Source organism: Carassius gibelio, chromosome B9 (assembly GCF_023724105.1).
Source record: "Carassius gibelio isolate Cgi1373 ecotype wild population from Czech Republic chromosome B9, carGib1.2-hapl.c, whole genome shotgun sequence".
Taxonomy (NCBI): domain Eukaryota; kingdom Metazoa; phylum Chordata; class Actinopteri; order Cypriniformes; family Cyprinidae; genus Carassius; species Carassius gibelio.
This window is the reverse complement of record NC_068404.1, coordinates 18,661,384-18,680,673: the sequence shown is the minus strand read 5'-3', so window position 1 is coordinate 18,680,673 and position 19,290 is coordinate 18,661,384. Positions and strand designations below refer to the sequence as shown.

Below are 19,290 nucleotides of genomic sequence, written 5' to 3'. Positions count from 1 at the left end.
GGTTGTCACTGTGTTATTATCAGGGCACCAATGTATTTTGCGTAATATTTAGCATCCATGTTAGTGCGTCTGCTTCCCATGCCGGAGACCCGGGTTCGAGACCCATTCGGAACAAGAACAAGGTGTGGCAGTGAGGACCCGTGCGAGAAGGGGTTACACGTGGACCAGATGATTTACCACCAACAAGGACATGTTAGAGCAGATAACCTTTGATCAGCTATTTGGTGTAAACTACATCAGACTGATGGATCAATAGCTGCTCTCTTCTGCTAAATCTCATTTGTCTATGGGGATTGTACACATTCACTAGCTGGTGAACATTCAGACTATTATGTACAATTTTTGTGGATGTTTTGTGGGAGAGAGCAGGCAAAGTGCCTTGAAACAAATGTTAAAAAAGATACTATACATTAAAGAAACTAGTCTTTTTGAATAAAAAAAAAGCAGGATCTCAAATATGTTTAAAATGGTTAAAATGTATGGTCTCAGTAAGATAAAATAAATAAACAAATAATTTTATTCAGCAAAGATGCATTAAATGCAATGATGCCTTAAATGTAAAGACATTTATAATGTTATTATATGTAATATTTATATTTAAAACAAACACTGTAATTAAGCAGCACAATTTTAATAAGAAGAAAATAACAATTATAATAAGAAGAAAAGTTTCTTGAGCGCCATGATTTCTTAAGGGTCATGCGATATTGAAGACTGGAGTAATGATGCTGAAAAATCAGCTTTGCCATCGAATGAATGGATGAATGAATGAATGAATAGAAAACCAACAGGAGAGTAGAGGGAGAGAGCGAGCAAGAGAGAGAGGGGAAGCCAAACTAGTTCTGTCTCTTACCTGAAGAATGAGAACAGACTAATATTTAGACAGCATTCAGTAGAAGCTATCCTTCTTGACAGCTCTGAGTTGTTGGAGCCACTGTAACACTTTGGTAAGTTACTTTAATTGAATGTGCGCTTTAAGATTAATCCATCCACTCTCTTATATCACTCTCCGGCTTATTTAGATCCTCATTGGCAGAAACCATCAGTGGATCTGATGCAGTCATTCATTTAGCTGTGTAAACTGTGCCAGAATGCTAAAACTACAGAAACAAAATTGTTTCACACCGATGCTCTTGTACAGTACAGCGCTAATACTTCTGCCCCAAAACAGGACACATAAAAAGGTGGTGGACAGATGGCTTCCATGATTGCGTTTTCTTTGATCTATTACAACATCGCAGGATTCTTTAGGGTATTTAATCATCTGATGGTGGGTTGGTGCAGTCCATCATGAATATTGCAGCTAGATTCTCCCCAGTGGCTGAACCTGGGCGTTTATTCAAAGAAGGTCAAGTCCACAGAACACACAGGTTTATATTATGGCGGTCTAAGTGGGATAAAGGTTTAACAGGTCTCGTCCTCAAGCCATATTGCCGATTCGGTTATGAAAAGATGAATAATTCATGAGTAGAAACTTACAGGGGATATTTTCGCTGCTGCTGCGAACTGTCGGAAGCCCATCATAGAGACCACCCACCAAGCACACATGCATTCACGCCTTCTCTTTTACTCCAGCTCTGCTTGGCAGCTTTCTGCATGAGGAAGTGTTAAATTGCCTGCGTTAGTATTTTTTGTCGACTTGCTCAGAGAAGGCATAGTAGATGGAGACGGTCATAAATAGAGGGGTTGTAGGAATAGCAGTCTGAAGTTTATAGCATTTGACCTTTACTGATGCATTATGGGTATACAGTGAGTGTGTGCTTGGAGGCATCAGACGTCCCACTGGAGGCTGGCGTAGCAGAAAGATTATTGGTGTGTGCGAATATAAGTGTGTTTGAGCGTGTTGACGCAGTATGGATGCACCTGTGGAGCGATGTGACCATAAACCGTCTAAGTGAGCCTTTAGGGAGCTTCGCACGCAGGCTGTTACCTAACAACGGTGGTCTCCCACTGCATCATGACTTTCACCTTTATCTTTTGAAAGGATGAGAGAGAAAGAGAGAAGAGGGAGAGAGTGGGCAGAGGGAACGTGTCGAGAATCAGAACTGGGGAATCCCAGATCTATTGCCGCCTGTCGCTCACATTCAGACTTTCATCTGATCTCTCTAGAGCTGCTGTAAACTTGGGAGCTGCTTTCAGCCAAACCCCACCCCTCCATTCAGCCCTCTTAAACCACAACCACTACACCAACCAGATTTGTTGTACACCCACAAGTCTTCGCTAGGGTGTTATGAGCGGAGATTGGAATCATAAGGAATTTCATGTTATGCATAATTAGCTACATGCAAGTAACCCTAACCCAAACCCTAAACCTACCCCTAACCATGTAGTAAGTACATGTATTTAGTTAATATTACGTAGTACTTAAATGTATAATTACACTGTTACAAGAACAACTTAAAACTTTTTTTTTTTTTTTTTTTGAGTCCATTCTAGTAATTGGGGTAAATAAACTTACTCACCCTAATGTCATTGCAAACCTGGAGAAGTCTCTTCTCTTTAATAAAGTCCTCATGCTCTTAAGAATATATTCTTACTGTACTGTAAATGATTATAGCATTTCAGTTTTTAGTTTTATGTTAACTATATATTACACAACAGTATTCAGAATTGCTGTGTATTTGTGTAGAATAACTACATATCATTCTTTCATTCTTCAATCATTTTATATCTTGTATGGTGTAACTTCTGAGGTGGAGAAAATCTAAATAAAGTGAGGACGGAAAGCAATATTCAACAAAATTGTATTAACATTAATTAATATTAATAACTGTAATGTTGTTAATTATTAAACAAATAAATATTATATGGTTATTAATCATTTGTTGGGAATCAGACTATTCTTGTTGCACTATTCATTTAAAGAATCTGCTTGTAAGAGTCTTTTTTTTTTCTTCTGGAGCTGCACAACATTGGGACACTCTTAAAAATAAAGGTGCTTCAAAAGGTTCTTCACAGTAATGCCATAGAAGAATCATTTTTGGTTCCACAAAGAACCATTCAGTCAAAGGTTCTTTAAAGAACCATCTCTTTCTTACCTTTGAATAAAATGAAGAACCTTCTTTCGCCACAAAGAACCTTTTATAAAACAGAAAGGTTCTTCAGATGTTAAAGGTTCTTTATGGAACCATTTAGACAAAAACTTTCTTCTATGACATCGTGAAGAACCTTTATTTTTAAGAGGGTAACAATGTAGTTGAATATTTTAGTATGGTATTTTGTCTGCATTAACTGAAGAATACACATGCGGGAACCATTAATGAAACCGAGTCATTGCTAAGGTGTTCAGGGTCTATGACTGACCACAGCAAATTGATGCTACTCTGCTTTTTTCGGCTCTCATGTCAATTCTACAATCCCCTGCACAAGCCTGTTGCCCATGGTGAATGAATTGGAAACACCCGCTCATCTCTGTTTACTACACGTCAGTGGACACACACGATGAGGGGTTTGTTCAAATCCCTAACCCCAAATATGAGCGATAAAAATAGTGATACTGAAAAAGATCATGCCACCATTGTACCGCCCCACTTTTAAACTTATGCGATGATGATGCTTCCTTTGTCTTACCATCCCTGGAACGGTGCCTTATATGGACTATCAGGTATCAAGTGATTTACAGACCATTTTCAAAAACTATCTGTGTGAAAAGTGACGTCCACCACTGAAAAGCACTTGATGTCAGCTGATGGGCTTGTGTTGTAAATCACAGCCTGGTGGGCATCATGTACTGTACTTGTGTGGCTAAAGAAGAACGCCAATGAATCTTTACTCAAGATAGATGAGTGGAAGCAATCTCATTTGAGCCTGTCAATAAGACTTGCTTTCGCTGGAATTGAACATGTCAAAGAGACCTGGACAAAGGAGGCAGGGAAAGAAAGGGAGAGGACAAAACCTGCCTTTTTTAGTCTCTAGCTTGGGGCTATATATAGATAATGCTAAAAGGTCACATAACTGGTGGAGTAGACAACACAAGCGCTGCTACATTTGTCTTTCTTTGTTTGTTTCTTTCTCTCTCTTTCTGCTGTCTCCTGTGAAATGGATGTGTCCTGTCATGCTCCATTACCACTCTTTCTCCATCCTGAAAGATGTCCTCCAATCTCTAAACTGAACTTTTAAGATGTCTACTCTTGTCATTATACTAACCCTGTAGCTTGTAGCTCTTCAGGATAGAGAACCATATATCCTCACAGTCAAGATAGTTTAGCAGTGAAGAGGAAAGCTTTTTCAACAAATGACAAACAATTTTTTCATTTTGAACTCCAAAAGAATCTTTAATCACCAAAAGCAGTCAAAAGTGTTTTGTATGACTAGGTGACCTTGTCAATATTAGGAAGATCAGGGGACATCATGCGTGAGAGGAAGATGAATTCATAAACCTATTAACTACATGATTAGAAAGCGGATTAAACATGCATCGGCTATAGTTGTATCAATTAAAAACACTAATGTGTTTAATGAATGACAAGGTTAACAGGTTCTCTTTAAATTCCCAACTTGCAGTGGGTGGGATCAAGCTGTCTTTCTCACCTTCATATCAAATAAAGAATGTATGTAGTCATTTGGGCAATGACACACACACACACACACACACACACAAACATGCACTTGCACTCATATCGGATCGCGTTTGGCTTCAGGCTGTAATCCATGCTGTGGTTCAGAGCAGTGAGCACCTACAGAGAGCCATCTGTATTACGTAACTTTTGGAAGTGAAATAATAGACTCCCTAATGACTTGCACCAAAAGATTGCTGATGATGTCATAGCAGGATGAGGAAAGGACAATAGATCAATCTGCATTCCACCGCATGCAGCTCTGTCGGACAGGACACAGCATCGTTACCTAATGGTTCTGAATGTGAGAAATGGCACCTGGAAGCATGTCATCCAGCTCCGAACCAGATGTTTCCTGTTCCTGAAAGTGCCAGGGTGTGTTGCATTTGATGGCATTGAATATGCATGAATACCTTAAGTCTCTTTTGTTTGTTTGCAGTGAGCATGTGTGTTTAAACTGTGGGTAAATGTCTTTCACAGGTCATGGCTGTTTTACATGCTATGATTTAATCAATGAGGAACTGTTTTCAGTCTCTGCAGTGATCTTTTCGCCTTTCTGACTTAAATCTTGAAGTAGCCCCATCTTACCACTTGAGGGCATCTTTGCTGTCTTAAATGTGTAAATAAAGGCCAGGCTGGATTTTCTCTCTCTCTTATCTGTTTTGTTTGCCTTTGTTGTTAATTAGTATGCTCATTTTCAGGCAAATAATGTAATTGCAACAAATCTGGTAGATCAATACCTGAGACTTAGAAACTGCTGAGGTACAGAGAGAGCATTTCTAAGTAAGTTGACAAACCGCAAAACTATGATGTCCTCATCATGGAGTATATGTTGAGCAGCTAAAACTGTGGTTTGGGTTATTATGGTGACTGTTGTGACTTGTATTGTACCCATTATTCAGCTAAAAGGCTGAAAGAGTCATTACAGTGTGACATAATGGATAATGGCTGACATGAGGGATTGTTTAGCCACATTTTGCAGTTTGTGTCTGATTTCTCACTAATATCACTGAGCTGGTCTCTGCTGCGCTCTTGACCTCCCTCTTGTGGTTTGATAACAGCATAGCATAAAACAAACATTCATCACCACCAAAAACAAACATTTTAAAGCACATCTGAGTGCTGTTACTTAAAAAGCTATAGCTTTTTTCTGTTTACAAATGTTCCATCAAGGACTTTTCAACTAAATGTGTTTTCTTATATCATAACTTTTCTGTATTGTTTTACAAATGTTAATATCTGCTGTTCCTATATGAAACTCAATAAGGTGATTTAAGCACTTTGCAATGTAGTTGATCTAACTGTAAAAACTATAGATCACTATAGAGAGTTTGTAGAATTATTTATTTATTTATTTTAACTGTGTGTATTCCAGTGTTATGGCATATAGATTTAAAGTCACACACTTTACACACTTCAAGGGACAGTTCATACAAAAAATAATTATATGCTTATTGTCATGTTTACCCAAATCTAACATTATGGTATGTGCATGAGAGCTCAAGAGAAAAAAGCAATGATGTCTGATTTGTGAGCAATTTTTTTTTTTATGAAACAGTTTATCAGAATGATTTCTGGTCTGACTTCACTTGCAATGGTCTTCCGAATGATTTCAGAAGACTTGGAATATAGTGCAGTAGTCATATGGATCTCTTTTATGATGCTTTTGAATCCTTTTAAGCTGGAAAAGTGCATTTGGTAACAGTTTACTTAAAGTCTTCATGTAAAATGCATTATAATTATTCATAATTTATGTTGTAATAGATTATATCTTGTCGCAAATAATTATATCCAAATTTAAAATGCATAGTGTAACAATGAATTGTTAAGTGTCATAATGTATTGACTGAGGTTGCAGTTATTCAGGAGATTGTACAGTGCATTATAAGGTGTTTTACAAAGCATGGAATAATGTATTAAAACAACTTTTTTAATGCATTATTTTATACATAAAGGCTGTATGTAAAGTAAGTGTTACCGTGGATTCTGTTCCATTCATCATATATGGAAAGAGCACATAGCACAAGTGCAGTTCACATAATTTCTCCTTTTGTATTCTATAGAATAAGGAAAGTTTAATGGTTTTAAAACAACATAAAGCTGAGTAAATGATCACCATTTTAATTTTTGGGTGAGCTGTCATTTGAATGTACAGTACATGTACATACCCTGTTGCAATGTCTCTGCCATAACAAGCCCATTACTGATTCAAAAAAGAAAAATGTTGAGAGGTTTAAGCTTTACTTATTTTATGCAATGTCAAATAGTTTATTGAACTGTATTGTAATCGTTGGAAGTTTTGTTTTCCTAGCCATGGGTATCAAATAAACAATCCTTTCACAGCTATTCTCTCTTTCTCTCTGAGGACTGTAGGATATAGATCTGAGAGCTGCTTCAGATATCCTGAGTTGCACTGTGTCTGTTTCGGGAATGACATTTAAATGTGTGTTTTCCTTCGAGGGAGAATCTGTTTGTTGTAAATATGTCAGAGAGAGTTTATCACGGGTGCATAATGGCGGGTTTGTGTTTGCTCTGGTTGTACACACACTGTAAACAAGCAGTGTGTTGAGCACAGTGTGGCGAGGTTATCGCATGCTTTCTGGAGATACTAACAGAGGAAGTGTTGACGGTGTACGTATCTTAGTTCACACCTGTGCTACGATCACTAACAGTATTACGTGCACTTCTGCCTGCTGTAGGCCAGACGCTAGACTGCTAATCTGTTTTCCTGGCTGATGAGAAGGGTCCAGGGCTGGTCTTTGTCTCTGTGTTCTCTGCAACTGACCTTGCCTTGGCTTTTAGCAGCTGGTCATCAGTTTTTCAAGGCTCTGCAGGACTTATGGTTCCTCTCCAGGGAGGCAAAAGCATTGAATCTAACTTTTTTCAAAGTCAAGATAAAGTAGTATATTGTATAATGGTGTAAAGTGAATATTATAAGATTATGAAACATTAGCATGGGTACTGAGGAGCAGGATTGCGGAAGTGTCGTGATCTATATGTGATGTAATCTTTTTGTCTTATGGCACTGATTTGCTAATGTTAAATCACTTATATACATTCATTCATTCATTCATTCATTCATTCATTCATAAATAAATAAATAAAAAGGGGTTCAATCAGGGGTCCCTGAAGTTTGTGCAAGGGTCTGTGGAAAAGAGATATAAAACAGAAATTTCGGTAACACTTGACAAAAAGTAGTCGATGCATTATTAGAACTCACACTGTGCAATATATATTTTCACAGAAGTATTAATATTTGTTCATGTTAATAATCAAAATTGAATTGTTCATTGTTCATGTTCACAAAAAATTGTTAGCAAATGTTGATATTAACATCAGTTAAGAGAAATAAATGCTGTAGAGGTATTGTTCATTGTTCATTCAGTTTAACTAATGTTAACCAATTTTCCTTTTTTTTCCTTTTTACATGTTACAGAATTTTCTTTCGACATTTCTAACAATTAACTATTCTTTTGTGGAACTTTGAAAGTGTTATTGATCAAATCTAGCTCTGGCGTCCCTAGGATTGCTGAGAGTCAGAGTTGGGGTTCCTGGATTTATATACGTTAAATACTGCAATTCTGTAATAAAAGATTTTTTCACACTTATGTTGTTCCAAAACCATACGACTTTAGTTTGTGGAATGCAAAAGGAGAAATGTTGTTCACAGTTCTAACTATTGCTTTAACATTGACCTGACTCACAGCCTTCACATGGCTTTTGTTGACGTAACTTAAGATTTCTCATTGTTAGCCATTCCAGATCAGTTTTCAAGGAAAGTGATATGTAAGTCGTCAACAAAGGTAAAGTTCCTATTGAACTGTGGTTTTGCTCATTTTAAATGAGCATCACTTGGGTATAAAATTACTGCACAGTGATTTAATTGAGGTGGTATTAATTTTTAAGCAGGTTCCAGGTCAGTTGAAAAGATTTTAGCACTGATAATGCCTGTGTGTGTACGTGCTTTGAGTCACTTCTGTGCTTCTCTAAATAGCGACACACTGACAAATGGCACAAGGCCTGTGTTTAAGGCTGTGAAAGATTCAGAAACCTTTATCTGAAGAATACTGACTCAACTGCCATGTGTTTCTAGCACATTATAATCTGCCTCTGTCATTCAAAATGGAAATCATTATAACAAATGTATGTTGTCAGTGTTTGCATTCATTATGCATTCCATTTCATCCAAGAGAACAAATCCTAAAATCATCTGTCATGAAGCGAACAAACTCGAGTGGGGTGAAAAAAACCCTGCACTATAGTAAGATGACCAACAGGGATTTTCCATGTAACTGCTGAAACGGGCAGTCCAGAGAAAAAGGTTCAGATTAGGGATGGGCATTAGACTAAGCAGCTTGCTTGGTATTAGCATTCAATGGACGTACCTAATAGAAATCCCATTTATCTCATTGTATGGAGCAGTGATGTGTCTGTCTGCCTCCGATTTATCCTGTCACTGTCTCTCTTTCTCAAATTTACAGATTTGCCATTTGATTTGTGTGGGTGTCCCACAGGCTTTTGTTAGGATTTTAGGTGGGTGTGTTCTTACTTGGTGTTATTCGGTTTAGGCCAGCGCAAGAAACAGGCCACAACATGTGGTGTGTGGGAGCAAATACACTGAGGATGATAAATAGTGAAGGGACGTTCCCTATGTGCCAACTTCTCCTTCAGGGCATTCTCACTTTATCACAGCCTTTCTGAAAGTCTGTCATCTTGTTTGTATAGCTCACATGGTACTACAGGCTATAGGTACATTTTACCATTTGGAATTCAGTTTGAGATGACCGCATTAGGCATTTACCAGAGAGAATGATGGGGAAATAGTGGTTCAACACAATGTCAGTCAGTGTTTCCTGAACCGCTTTTCAGCAAAGTAGTCACCCCTCCACCACTGAATCTTAAATGCAAGTACAGTGAAATAATGGTAAAACAAACATCTTTTGTACTCAAATGCAACATACTGTACAATTGGACTCTTTTTGTGACTTAAAGACATACAGCACGAGCAGTGTAGTCTAATTCACTATCAAATAACTCTTTATGATCCCTTTTTCTTTTCAGCTAAAAACATACAGCATGACCATTGTAAATTACAAACAAATGATTCTTATTATCCATCTTTTAAAGTTAGATACATACAATCCAAGCAATAGTCCAGTTTTCTCATTTGATCTGTTTTTTAAACTAAAAAAATATACAGTGTAACAACTTTATATTGTCATTTTTTAAGTCAAAAGGACCTCACTATAAGCCCAATTCAAAAACAAATGAATCGTATGATCCAGTTCTTTTTTTTTTTTTAATCAAAAGCAAACTATGTGATAAGTTTAGCTTATTTATAATCTAATGTTTCTTATGAGCTGGGTCTTCGAAAGAGCAGTTAAGAAACACAGTATAAAACCTTAATAATCATTCAGAGCTGATTAATCAGCATCTGACTCACTTATTATCATTACATTTGGTGCTGTCTGTATCATTTATTATTTATATGCATCTAATTAGCAGCTCCCTGCTGCAAAAACAGCACTGTGTAGGAGACACTGATCTCAGATAAGGTGACTGCAGTCGAATGGTTCAGTAGCATGCAGTGAATGGGCACTGGCCCCCAAAGTTCCCTAAAACTGAAATGAGCGCATTTTAGATAGCGTGAAGGTCTTTATAGTATTGCTTTAACTTCAGCTGAACTGAACAATATTATAATTCCAGGGGTTTCTCAAGGCTATACGGTTTTGGCCCATTTTATGTGCTCGGAGGTCCCTTGGGTTTCCACAGGGAGATTACTTTGCAGAGTCCTTCTATCCTTTCTCTCACCGACCTGAAAAAAGAGGGCTTTCCAGGCAGAGAATCAACTCATTTAAATTCACAGTCTCTGCCCAGGCTTTCTCAGATGAGCTTTTTTTTTTTTTTTTTTTTGTGCTCCACTGCTGACAAGACACTTTTGAATGTTGCATACTTAAAACCAGATCAAAGGACAGGCAGAGATGTGAGCAGAATTTTTAACTGTTGTTCAGGGAGCAGCTCTGTCTATATCCATCTCTTTGGAGCTCATCCTGGCATTTCCCATCCCCTGGTAGGAGTAATAGCGCGTGATATGTTGTGTTCTTTGCTGTCATTTAAACTAAACTCTCTCACATTGTTATGAGAAATTCACTCTGCTAATACTTTTCAGGGGTCAGTGATGAGCCGAAACTGAAGCGGTGAACATCAATGAGCACTGCCCTCTTCAGTATAATATGGAACACATGTCATCAGTGTCTATAAACCAATGACATTTTCAGTACAAAATGCCCCCACAATTTTGGTAATGTCATAAAACCTTTTCCCACTCTCAGAATTTCCCACCTCTTTCCGGTCAGTGAGAAATCACAACTGAAAATTACTTGAGGAAATCACAATGCCTCTTTACACATCCAAAGGTGTCAGGGTTTTCACGTAAGACAGAATTCCCAGTGTTCACATACTGAGGCTAGTACCATGTGCCAGTAATAAAAAAGCTAGATTTGTACATTTTCTGAGTAAAATTTGCGTGGTGCTTGGCTCTACAAAACTCTTTGGATTTTCTGGGTCAGTGCCAGGGCTGTGGCAAATGTTTTTTTTTTTTTTTTTGCCAAGATAAAATGCCTGTAGTTTGAAGAATATGTATGGTTGTTTGCAGGTAAGCATCCTTACTCATTTTACTATATTAGGATACATTTGACATTCTCACCTCATTCTCATCCTGTAATGAGATCTGTTGTTGATATTTAAATGCCAGGCTTAATGGCAAAACCCTCAAGCTCAAAAAGACTTGCATTGATTTGCTAGATCCCTTTGTTCTCATCTCATTAATCTGCAATTTGATTTAACACAGGTGCTCGTCTCACATTGGCTTTTAGCTTGATTGAGAGACTTGTCACTTTTTTCATAACACAGAATAGCACTGGCTTGTACATACAGTTTTTGAATTTTACTTAAAGTGAGAGATTCAGGTTTTATGTATTCTTTGCAATACAGCAAGATTAGATTTATTTATTTTCTGGGGGCTTATTTTGGAGTGTATACCTCATAAAATCAGGAAAGTGAGTGCATGCGATTGTCTCTCTTTTGATGTCTTATCCAATAATTCCCTCGGTATGAGAAAGTTATTCTCTGCCATTTAAGCAGAAAACTAATTTCTCATTTTAATCCTGTGATTTGTTCTAGTCTGCTTTATTAGCTAAAGCCATTACAGTATGGCATGGTGAGATTCCTCTGCAAAACACTGCATTTACTGTCACATTCAACGTCTTCCTCAATGTCTTCGGCTTCTCATAATGGTGACATTTCTCCAAGCCGATTAAACCCTGATGTCAACACTAACCAAAAATCATTACTACCTCCTTTATTAAATTAAGCTCTCTCTCCCACATCAACAGTGTGAAACAATTTGATTTAAACAAAGATCTAGGTCTCCTGTTTTCTTCTCGTCTCGGCACGTATGACCTTAAGTTCAATTTACAACTTCTGTCATCATGACAGCTAATAAAAGCCAGATGGCCCTAAAGCCTTCCATAGTGATACAAACGATCAACTTGTTTATGTGGTGTCTCTGTCTGCTGTGACATTTGTTGAAGTAAGATGTAGTTCTCCTTTTCTCGTCGCTCCACTGGGCTATGGTGAATTTGTAGTTCTTATTCCCTCCCAATGCTATCGCATCCATCTCTTTCCCTTTGATATGTGGACTGCTTCAGAAAACTGCATTTGTTGCAGAAGCAGAAGTTGCGGTCATCTTAAGGTTTTTGTTGTTGTTGTTTTTAAATTAGCTTCCATTCTCTTTGATTTTGCATGTATTGTATTGACCATGTTTCATTCATCTTTTCAGCTAATGTTCATAAAAGACCAGGTGGAGGACAGCGTTGAAGGCTGGAGTTTGCTCACATTTATCTAGAAGTTAATTAGTTGTACATCAAAAATGCTTCTACTGAATTACACATCTGTTCTCTTATGATCTTTGAGGTGTGCTCCTCGCATGGGTGCCTCCACATTAAACTCTAGGTAAACTTGAGCAAAACAGTTCATCTCAGCTCATCGTCATGATTAAAAATTCAAAGTGAAACACTGTTTTTTTTTTTTTATATTCGTCTCTGAAACCTCAGAGGAGATCGCCTTAGCTGGCTGAACACCCTATTTGGTCTATCTCTTTGTCATGGGTTGTTGTTGTGTAGTTGTCCGTTTCTGTTTCAGTGTTTCCTTATTTGGTCATGTTCCTGTCCTCATTTAGTTAATTAGTCATTCTGTGCACCTGTGTTTGGTATTATCCCCTGTGTTTATAAGTTCTCGTCTGTGCATTTCTCCTCTTTCGGGTCTACTCGTTGTGTATGTGTGTTTGCTCCAGCGCCGTTTGTGTGGATTTCTCGTTCTTTGAATTAAAGACTTTTGATTGTATTCCTCATTTCCCTCGTACTCCTTCCTACAGCGTACCGTGACAGTAGTCCATTTACCATATGAACACTACCTTTTATTTTGAGTAAATGCTTCTGAAGTGTAAAGTTTCCTACCATGCACTGAAGATGAAAATTGGAAAGGGAAAGATCCAATTTTGTATTCATTTCAGTACTGAGACTCAGCTGTTAGGAACTCAAAATACCCCACAGGCATGTTCTTTATGTCCTTTTTCTTTTGGTAATTTGTACAGTAGACTCATTTATTACTATTTTATTTTTGTTTTGTTTTGCATAACCTCTTGTTCTCTTTCTGTAAACAAAGTCGTTGTCAGACTGTAATACCTCTGTTTAAATACATTACTGCTTGTAATTTTTCTTTTGCATTTACTAGAAGCTTTCATAACTTGAATTAATAAGGCATTAACAATCATTATTGCAGACTATATAGTGTTTCACATCATAACTATAATGCACATTCAGAAAGTCCTTTTGATTCATAGGCTACATGTTTGAATATAGAATGTGAATGAAGTACAGATGTCTTGATGTTAATGGCTTATGCATGAAAGCTAGTGATCTATCTGTCTGTGCTATTGTAAATAAATGAAGCCATAGGTAAGCTGACAGTGTCCGCTGCTGGCGGCTGTGTAAACTGCAGTGGCTGTGGCTGCTTCACCGGCAATGATGCAGACAGCTTAACCTCTCATTATTTGAGCAGTCTGGTATGTCAGTGCTCATATGATTTATTCAGGAATGGTAATAAGGCAATTTCTTCCATTTTAATACAACATTTTGTCTTTTGTGAAAATGCATGCAGTGTGTAAGTTAATAAATGTAATTGCTTGTTCCATATATTTTGGTAGTATTTCTCTTTAATCTGTTCAAGCAGTGTCTGGTCTGGAAATACCACTCCAGAGTTACATCGTCAGTCTATTTGGGTGGAAGGGGTTTGAAAACATCAGGGGGATGAAAGACTGAATATTTAATATCAGCGACAAACAGCAGATGGCCCTCTTGAGTTTTTTTTTTTTTAATTCCTCCTCTGTGATTGTGTTTCTCTGCTGATATTAATCTAAATGAGAAAATGCTCTGTGTTATTGGGCCATGATATTAAATTGGCACCCCATCCCTTATCGCAACACTCATTAACATATGATTAAAGAAACAAGCGACAGATAAGCTAAATGTGGGCCTATGGCAAAAAACAGACACACATCCATCCATACAATAGGTTACATAGGTGTGTTTGTCTAAAACACTGGGGGTCTCAATAGCACCTCAGAGCTGTGATGCAGTTCTGCTTTATTTTGCTCTCGTGGGGCGTGTCGGTGGAGTTTTGTGAAATTAATTTCTTAGTTTCGCATAAAAGCGTCTCATAAAGACTGTTAATAGCCACACACAAAATACGTAGTCTCAATTCTGTTGTTTGGATTCAGAATGTTTATAAATATTGGCATCTAAATATATTCATGAATAAAAAAATAATAATAATCCGGCGCCTGCCAACCAGCTTCTGTAAATTAGACAAATTCTATTAGATAAATCATATTTTGAAATATTTCAATGTTGTCATCGGCACGTTTGAATCTATTTAGCACAGAAAATACAAATATTTATGGACATAAGGGTGGGTTTTTCTCGTCGTTGAAACGATGGAAAGGAGGAGTTTGTCGTTTAGACTTGTTGATGATCTGTGAGGCTGAGGCGGGAAGCGCGTGGTCGTTAAGACTTGTTGATGCCGTTGATCTATGAGGCTGAGGCGGGAAGCGCGTGCGTTCACTCGCTCCAAACGGCTGGAGACGCTAAATGTGCTCGAGCTGGAGGATGAAGAGGAGCATTTCTTGAATACGTTTCTTCCTGGCTAACGTTAGCACTTATGCTGCACATTTGTGTACTCCCGCTTCGGGGAAAGACTTTTTTATTTGAGTTTATCTATTTGTTCGTTCCTGTCACACCGGGTAGACGTCATCTTCACCGGAGCCGCTTACATTTATCCTTCAGAAGACATGCTGCTTTAGAAAAGGAGAAAAAGATACATCGTTATTGATAAACTACGCGACCTAGAACATGAGACTGAATGGGGAGTGATCGTCTGAGTAGATTCCTTCTCAACAATAAACACCTTCGTTCAAACTTAACTCACCGTTGTTACGCCGTCGGTTATTCTCAAGATGAATGGACGTTTGAACGGAACCGGCGTGGAGATCTGCTAAACTTGGTTAATATGTAAGTCATATGAATATGTGTAGTCGCAGGGCTCCACCTGGGAGACGAAGGTGGTCGCGTTTCTCCGCTTGACAGCTCAGAACGAAAAACGCTTTGTTTGCTCAGACTCCGGGAGTGGACGTCGCTGGCCAGGGTGCTGAATTTCACCAGGTCCGGGTAAGAGATAAACGAAGGAAAGTGACGGATCAGAGAGACTCAGGCGTGCCGTGAATATATTTTCACATTCTGTATGTTGGAGGAGCCGGGCAACTCATCTGATAATCATTTTTTATCTTCGAAATGAAAATCAGACAACATGTGAAATACGGACAGTTGAGTAACACTTCGCCTTTGTATTCATTATGCTAATTCAGTGTCTTATTTCGCCCGTCGTGATGTGTGGATATCTTTGATCATCATCCGTGCATTTCAGAGGGCAGAGCACAGAAACGCAAAAATGGGACAATAATTGAGACAGATCGGGCGGTTTGTTGTTGTCTGTGCTTTGTGTGTAAGGAGTTCAACAGCCCTGTTTTTGAGACATGGCAGCGGCGATTGCCAGCGGTTTGATCCGCCAGAAGAGACAGGCACGGGAGCAGCATATAGACCGACCATCCACCAACAGAAGGAGAAAAAGCCCCAATAAGAATAAAGGGCTTTGCAACGGGAATCTGGTCGACATCTTCTCCAAAGTGCGAATCTTCGGCCTCAGGAAACGCAGACTACGACGACAAGGTGTGGGAAGTTCCATACATAAGAAGTCTATGCAATGTTTAATGTCTTGAGATAATATACGCCCACATTTCATGTTCACATTCAGTTCTGACAAACAAGGAACTCACGGCATGGAACTGCTGTTTATCTTGACAATAGCCGATAGGGTTTGCATAGACTTGTGTTTTGTCTTGACATATTTTTTGCAGTCTTGTATTTTTTTTTTTTTTAACGCAAATTGTTAAATGTGTAGTAAGACCAGTCAGTAATGGGACCACGTATTCATCTTAAATCTATGTACGTCATAATTTCAAAATAATTCTCAAAACAATTCTCCTCCGTTTTTGAAGGCCAGACATATCAGAACTGGATATTGTTTTGATTCAAACTAAATATAGGCTATATGCACTGTTTGAAATATTCAGAGATTTGGCAGCCTCTCTATATTTGTTATACCCTTGGGAGGTGTTGATGTTGAATTATTGGCACATTTCATGAATGCAAGTAAAGCAGCAGGTGCCCAACATGTTGCAGGGGGAAAAAAACAACATGCTATCACATAATCAGTAAACAATATCCAATGACAGCTTATCTTAATAGAAATGCCAAATATTCAGTTTAGGTAAGATTAAAATAAAAACAGTCTTTCTGTCACCACAACAGTAATGGAGACCTGTTCAGATGAAAAATGAAAATATGATGTGACTTAAAGATTTATTGTTCTAAATGTATATATTTATAGTACAGCAATAATGCATTTTTCTTTCATATATCACATTTAAATAGCAATTTTAAATTTTATAGTGTGCAAGGTGGTAAGATGACAAACAATCAATCTCTTATTTTTCAGGAAACAAACCTCAGGTTACCTCAGGGTAATCATACGGTATAGTTACTATGTTAATGGGTAATCACGAATGTTAAACTAATTTTTAGAATCAGAAAATATGTGTGGGTTATGTGTTCATTTTTGGCCTGCAATCGGAAATTATTATAAATACACAAACAAACCAAAAGCAACAAACAAGCATTCTGATAAAACTATAATAGAGGTGGCGATTTGGAATACCGTATATCATAGTAGCTGTCAGATATGTCCAGAGGGGAATCTTGCACAAATAAGTAGTGAGTAAAAGATGTAGCTGTTGCCAGGAGAAACTGAGAGTGATGAATTAGCCCTGCAACGTCTTGGCTAACGTGCACCTGTGACGGCCATCTTATTACAGATGGCGAACATCTCATGGCCTCCCCTCACACTCCTAATGTTAACTTTTTCAGAAAGTGGCTTCTTATAAGGCATGTATGTCAAGCTTACCCACATCATCACTATGTACAGTTACACATGGTGAATAAAAAAACATTAAGTTATCATTAAGCATTTGCTGTTTAAGATGTCTACTAGTCCTTACAGCTGGTTGGACGGCCTCTTTTGAGTCCTGTTGCCTGTTGTGTTGTTGCCAGAGTTACTTTTGACGGAGCACCCCCTGGGATATACCTCATTAATTTCCAATTGCAGCTAGATTTACAAAATCTTCAGTGAGCATTTTCACAGCCTTGAGGGCTCACCAGGGGCTCTGTGAAGCTGAGCGTTAGCCTGCCCACCCTCATAGGTTCTTTCACATCTGTGTGCTCAGGAGAAATAATAGTTAGCTTAGTGGTGGTAATTTAGTAGTGGTCACAGGAAGGACACTTTGAGCATAGCCTTCGAGCATAGCCTCCCATCACGCGAGGCTGTGTGATGCTACATTCGTCTCCATTTTAACTCTGACTTTTAGGTCGTGACATGCAGACAATAGGAATATTCCCCTGAGTATGGAAAAGCATGTACAGACCATGAACTGAGACATTTGCCTTGTGGCAGGGTAGTAAAAGAAATCTGAGAAGACAGTAGTTGAAAAAAAAAAAAAACTTGCTGAAGCATATTTTCAGTGTCGTTTAGGTTTGTCAGATATCTAGCAAAATGTGCAATGATGATGATAATAATGGTGCTAGCGTGGACCTCAAGCCTGTGTTTTATAATTTGCCCAGCACACCATCCTAAAACATTAAAGAAGGAACAGTCCTTATATACTGTTTCATATTGATTTATTTGACTTTCTAGACTCTCAAGCAGAATGCTATTATTGACAAGGCATTGGCGTGACCAGATCGTTACAGAGATAAGTGTCATGATTCATTGATTCAAGATTATCATGCAGATTATTAGAGAGTTCTGTAAATGTGTAAATGACACCAGTGGTAGACTCAAGTGAACACACTTTACTTTTTTTTTTTTTGTCATGATTGTGTCTTCAGAGTCAAATTTTATGGGATCATTCTTGGCTCAATGGGCAAAATGTAAATGAAGGATACATAGTAACAGCAGATGATGATATATGTTTGTGTCAGGGAACATTAATGTATTAATATTTTCAAGCAAACATTTTTCTACACCAGGTTTGCTTTGGTTAATAAGGGACCATTTCAATTTAAGATGTCAAAATGGACACAGATGGTTAACTTTAAATGCCCAATCAGTGCTGTCGCTGTGATCAAAGTCTTAGCTAAAATGTACATTATACAGTCTGACAGTTGATGTACAGTCTGTTTTAACTTTTACCCAAGATCTCTCCGGGGTGCTTTTGTACAATCTGGCAAACAACAGCCAAAGACTTTAGGCTGGGATATTTGTATCTCAGAATAAAGCTGCCTATATGTCAGATATTGAAAATGACGACAGCTGGAATATTTATTCAAGCTAATTTAGATGCTGGACCCATATGCCATTTTGAGCCTTCCATGTCTGAATGGCACAATTCTAATAAAAGGAGGAGGTTGAGTTATTTGTTAATGTCCATGACCTCAGAAAGAAAATCTGAAAAACATTTCCAGACATAAAAAGGTCTCCATCAAGCCGGTGAAAACCAGTGCATCTTTCATTTATTTAAAATCTCTTTGTTCAAAACAGAGAGGTTATCTGTTTGATTGCATCTCAGAGTGCTGCCACATAGCACTTATTATCTTTTTTACTCCACATGACATTTTATGTCCCTTGGCCATGAAAAAATAAACATTGTTGAGAAGTGCTTACTAAAATGCGCTGCTGCAAACTCAATGTATAAATTTAGTAAGTGAAAAGTTCTTATATATCAAAAAGTATTACTCGAACCTTGTATTCAAGTTTCGCTAAAAGCATGTAGATTTTAGATTGTTTTGCAGTATTTATTGTCATTTTGTAATTCTGCATTTATCCACTGTGAAAGTTCAGTGCTCTGATGCTTATTATCTGGAACAGTGATAAATATGACAGAGATTTTTCTCTGCAAGACATGGTTCAACACGCTGTTTGGACGTTACATTTTGCGTCCAATTAGAATGCTCAGTGGAATGGAAGACCACCAGTGGAGACTAGCTTTTAATCTCTCTCTTTGCTA

At 37.9% G+C, this 19,290-nt stretch overlaps 1 protein-coding gene across 3 annotated transcripts in view; it reads left to right on the top strand.

Moving 5' to 3' along the window:
• The window catches only part of LOC127965201 (fibroblast growth factor 14), a 116,716-nt gene that overhangs the window by 47,656 nt on the left and 49,770 nt on the right, over positions 1-19,290 (top strand). The window contains exon 1 of one of the 3 annotated variants that reach the window (XM_052565865.1): positions 14,701-15,898. The exons of the other annotated variants lie outside the window; for them this stretch is intronic. Within the exon in view, the coding sequence (XP_052421825.1) occupies positions 15,706-15,898 (193 nt within the window). The 5' untranslated portion in view covers positions 14,701-15,705. Of the gene's footprint in view, positions 1-14,700; positions 15,899-19,290 lie in introns of those variants that run through there. 3 annotated transcript variants of the gene reach the window in all.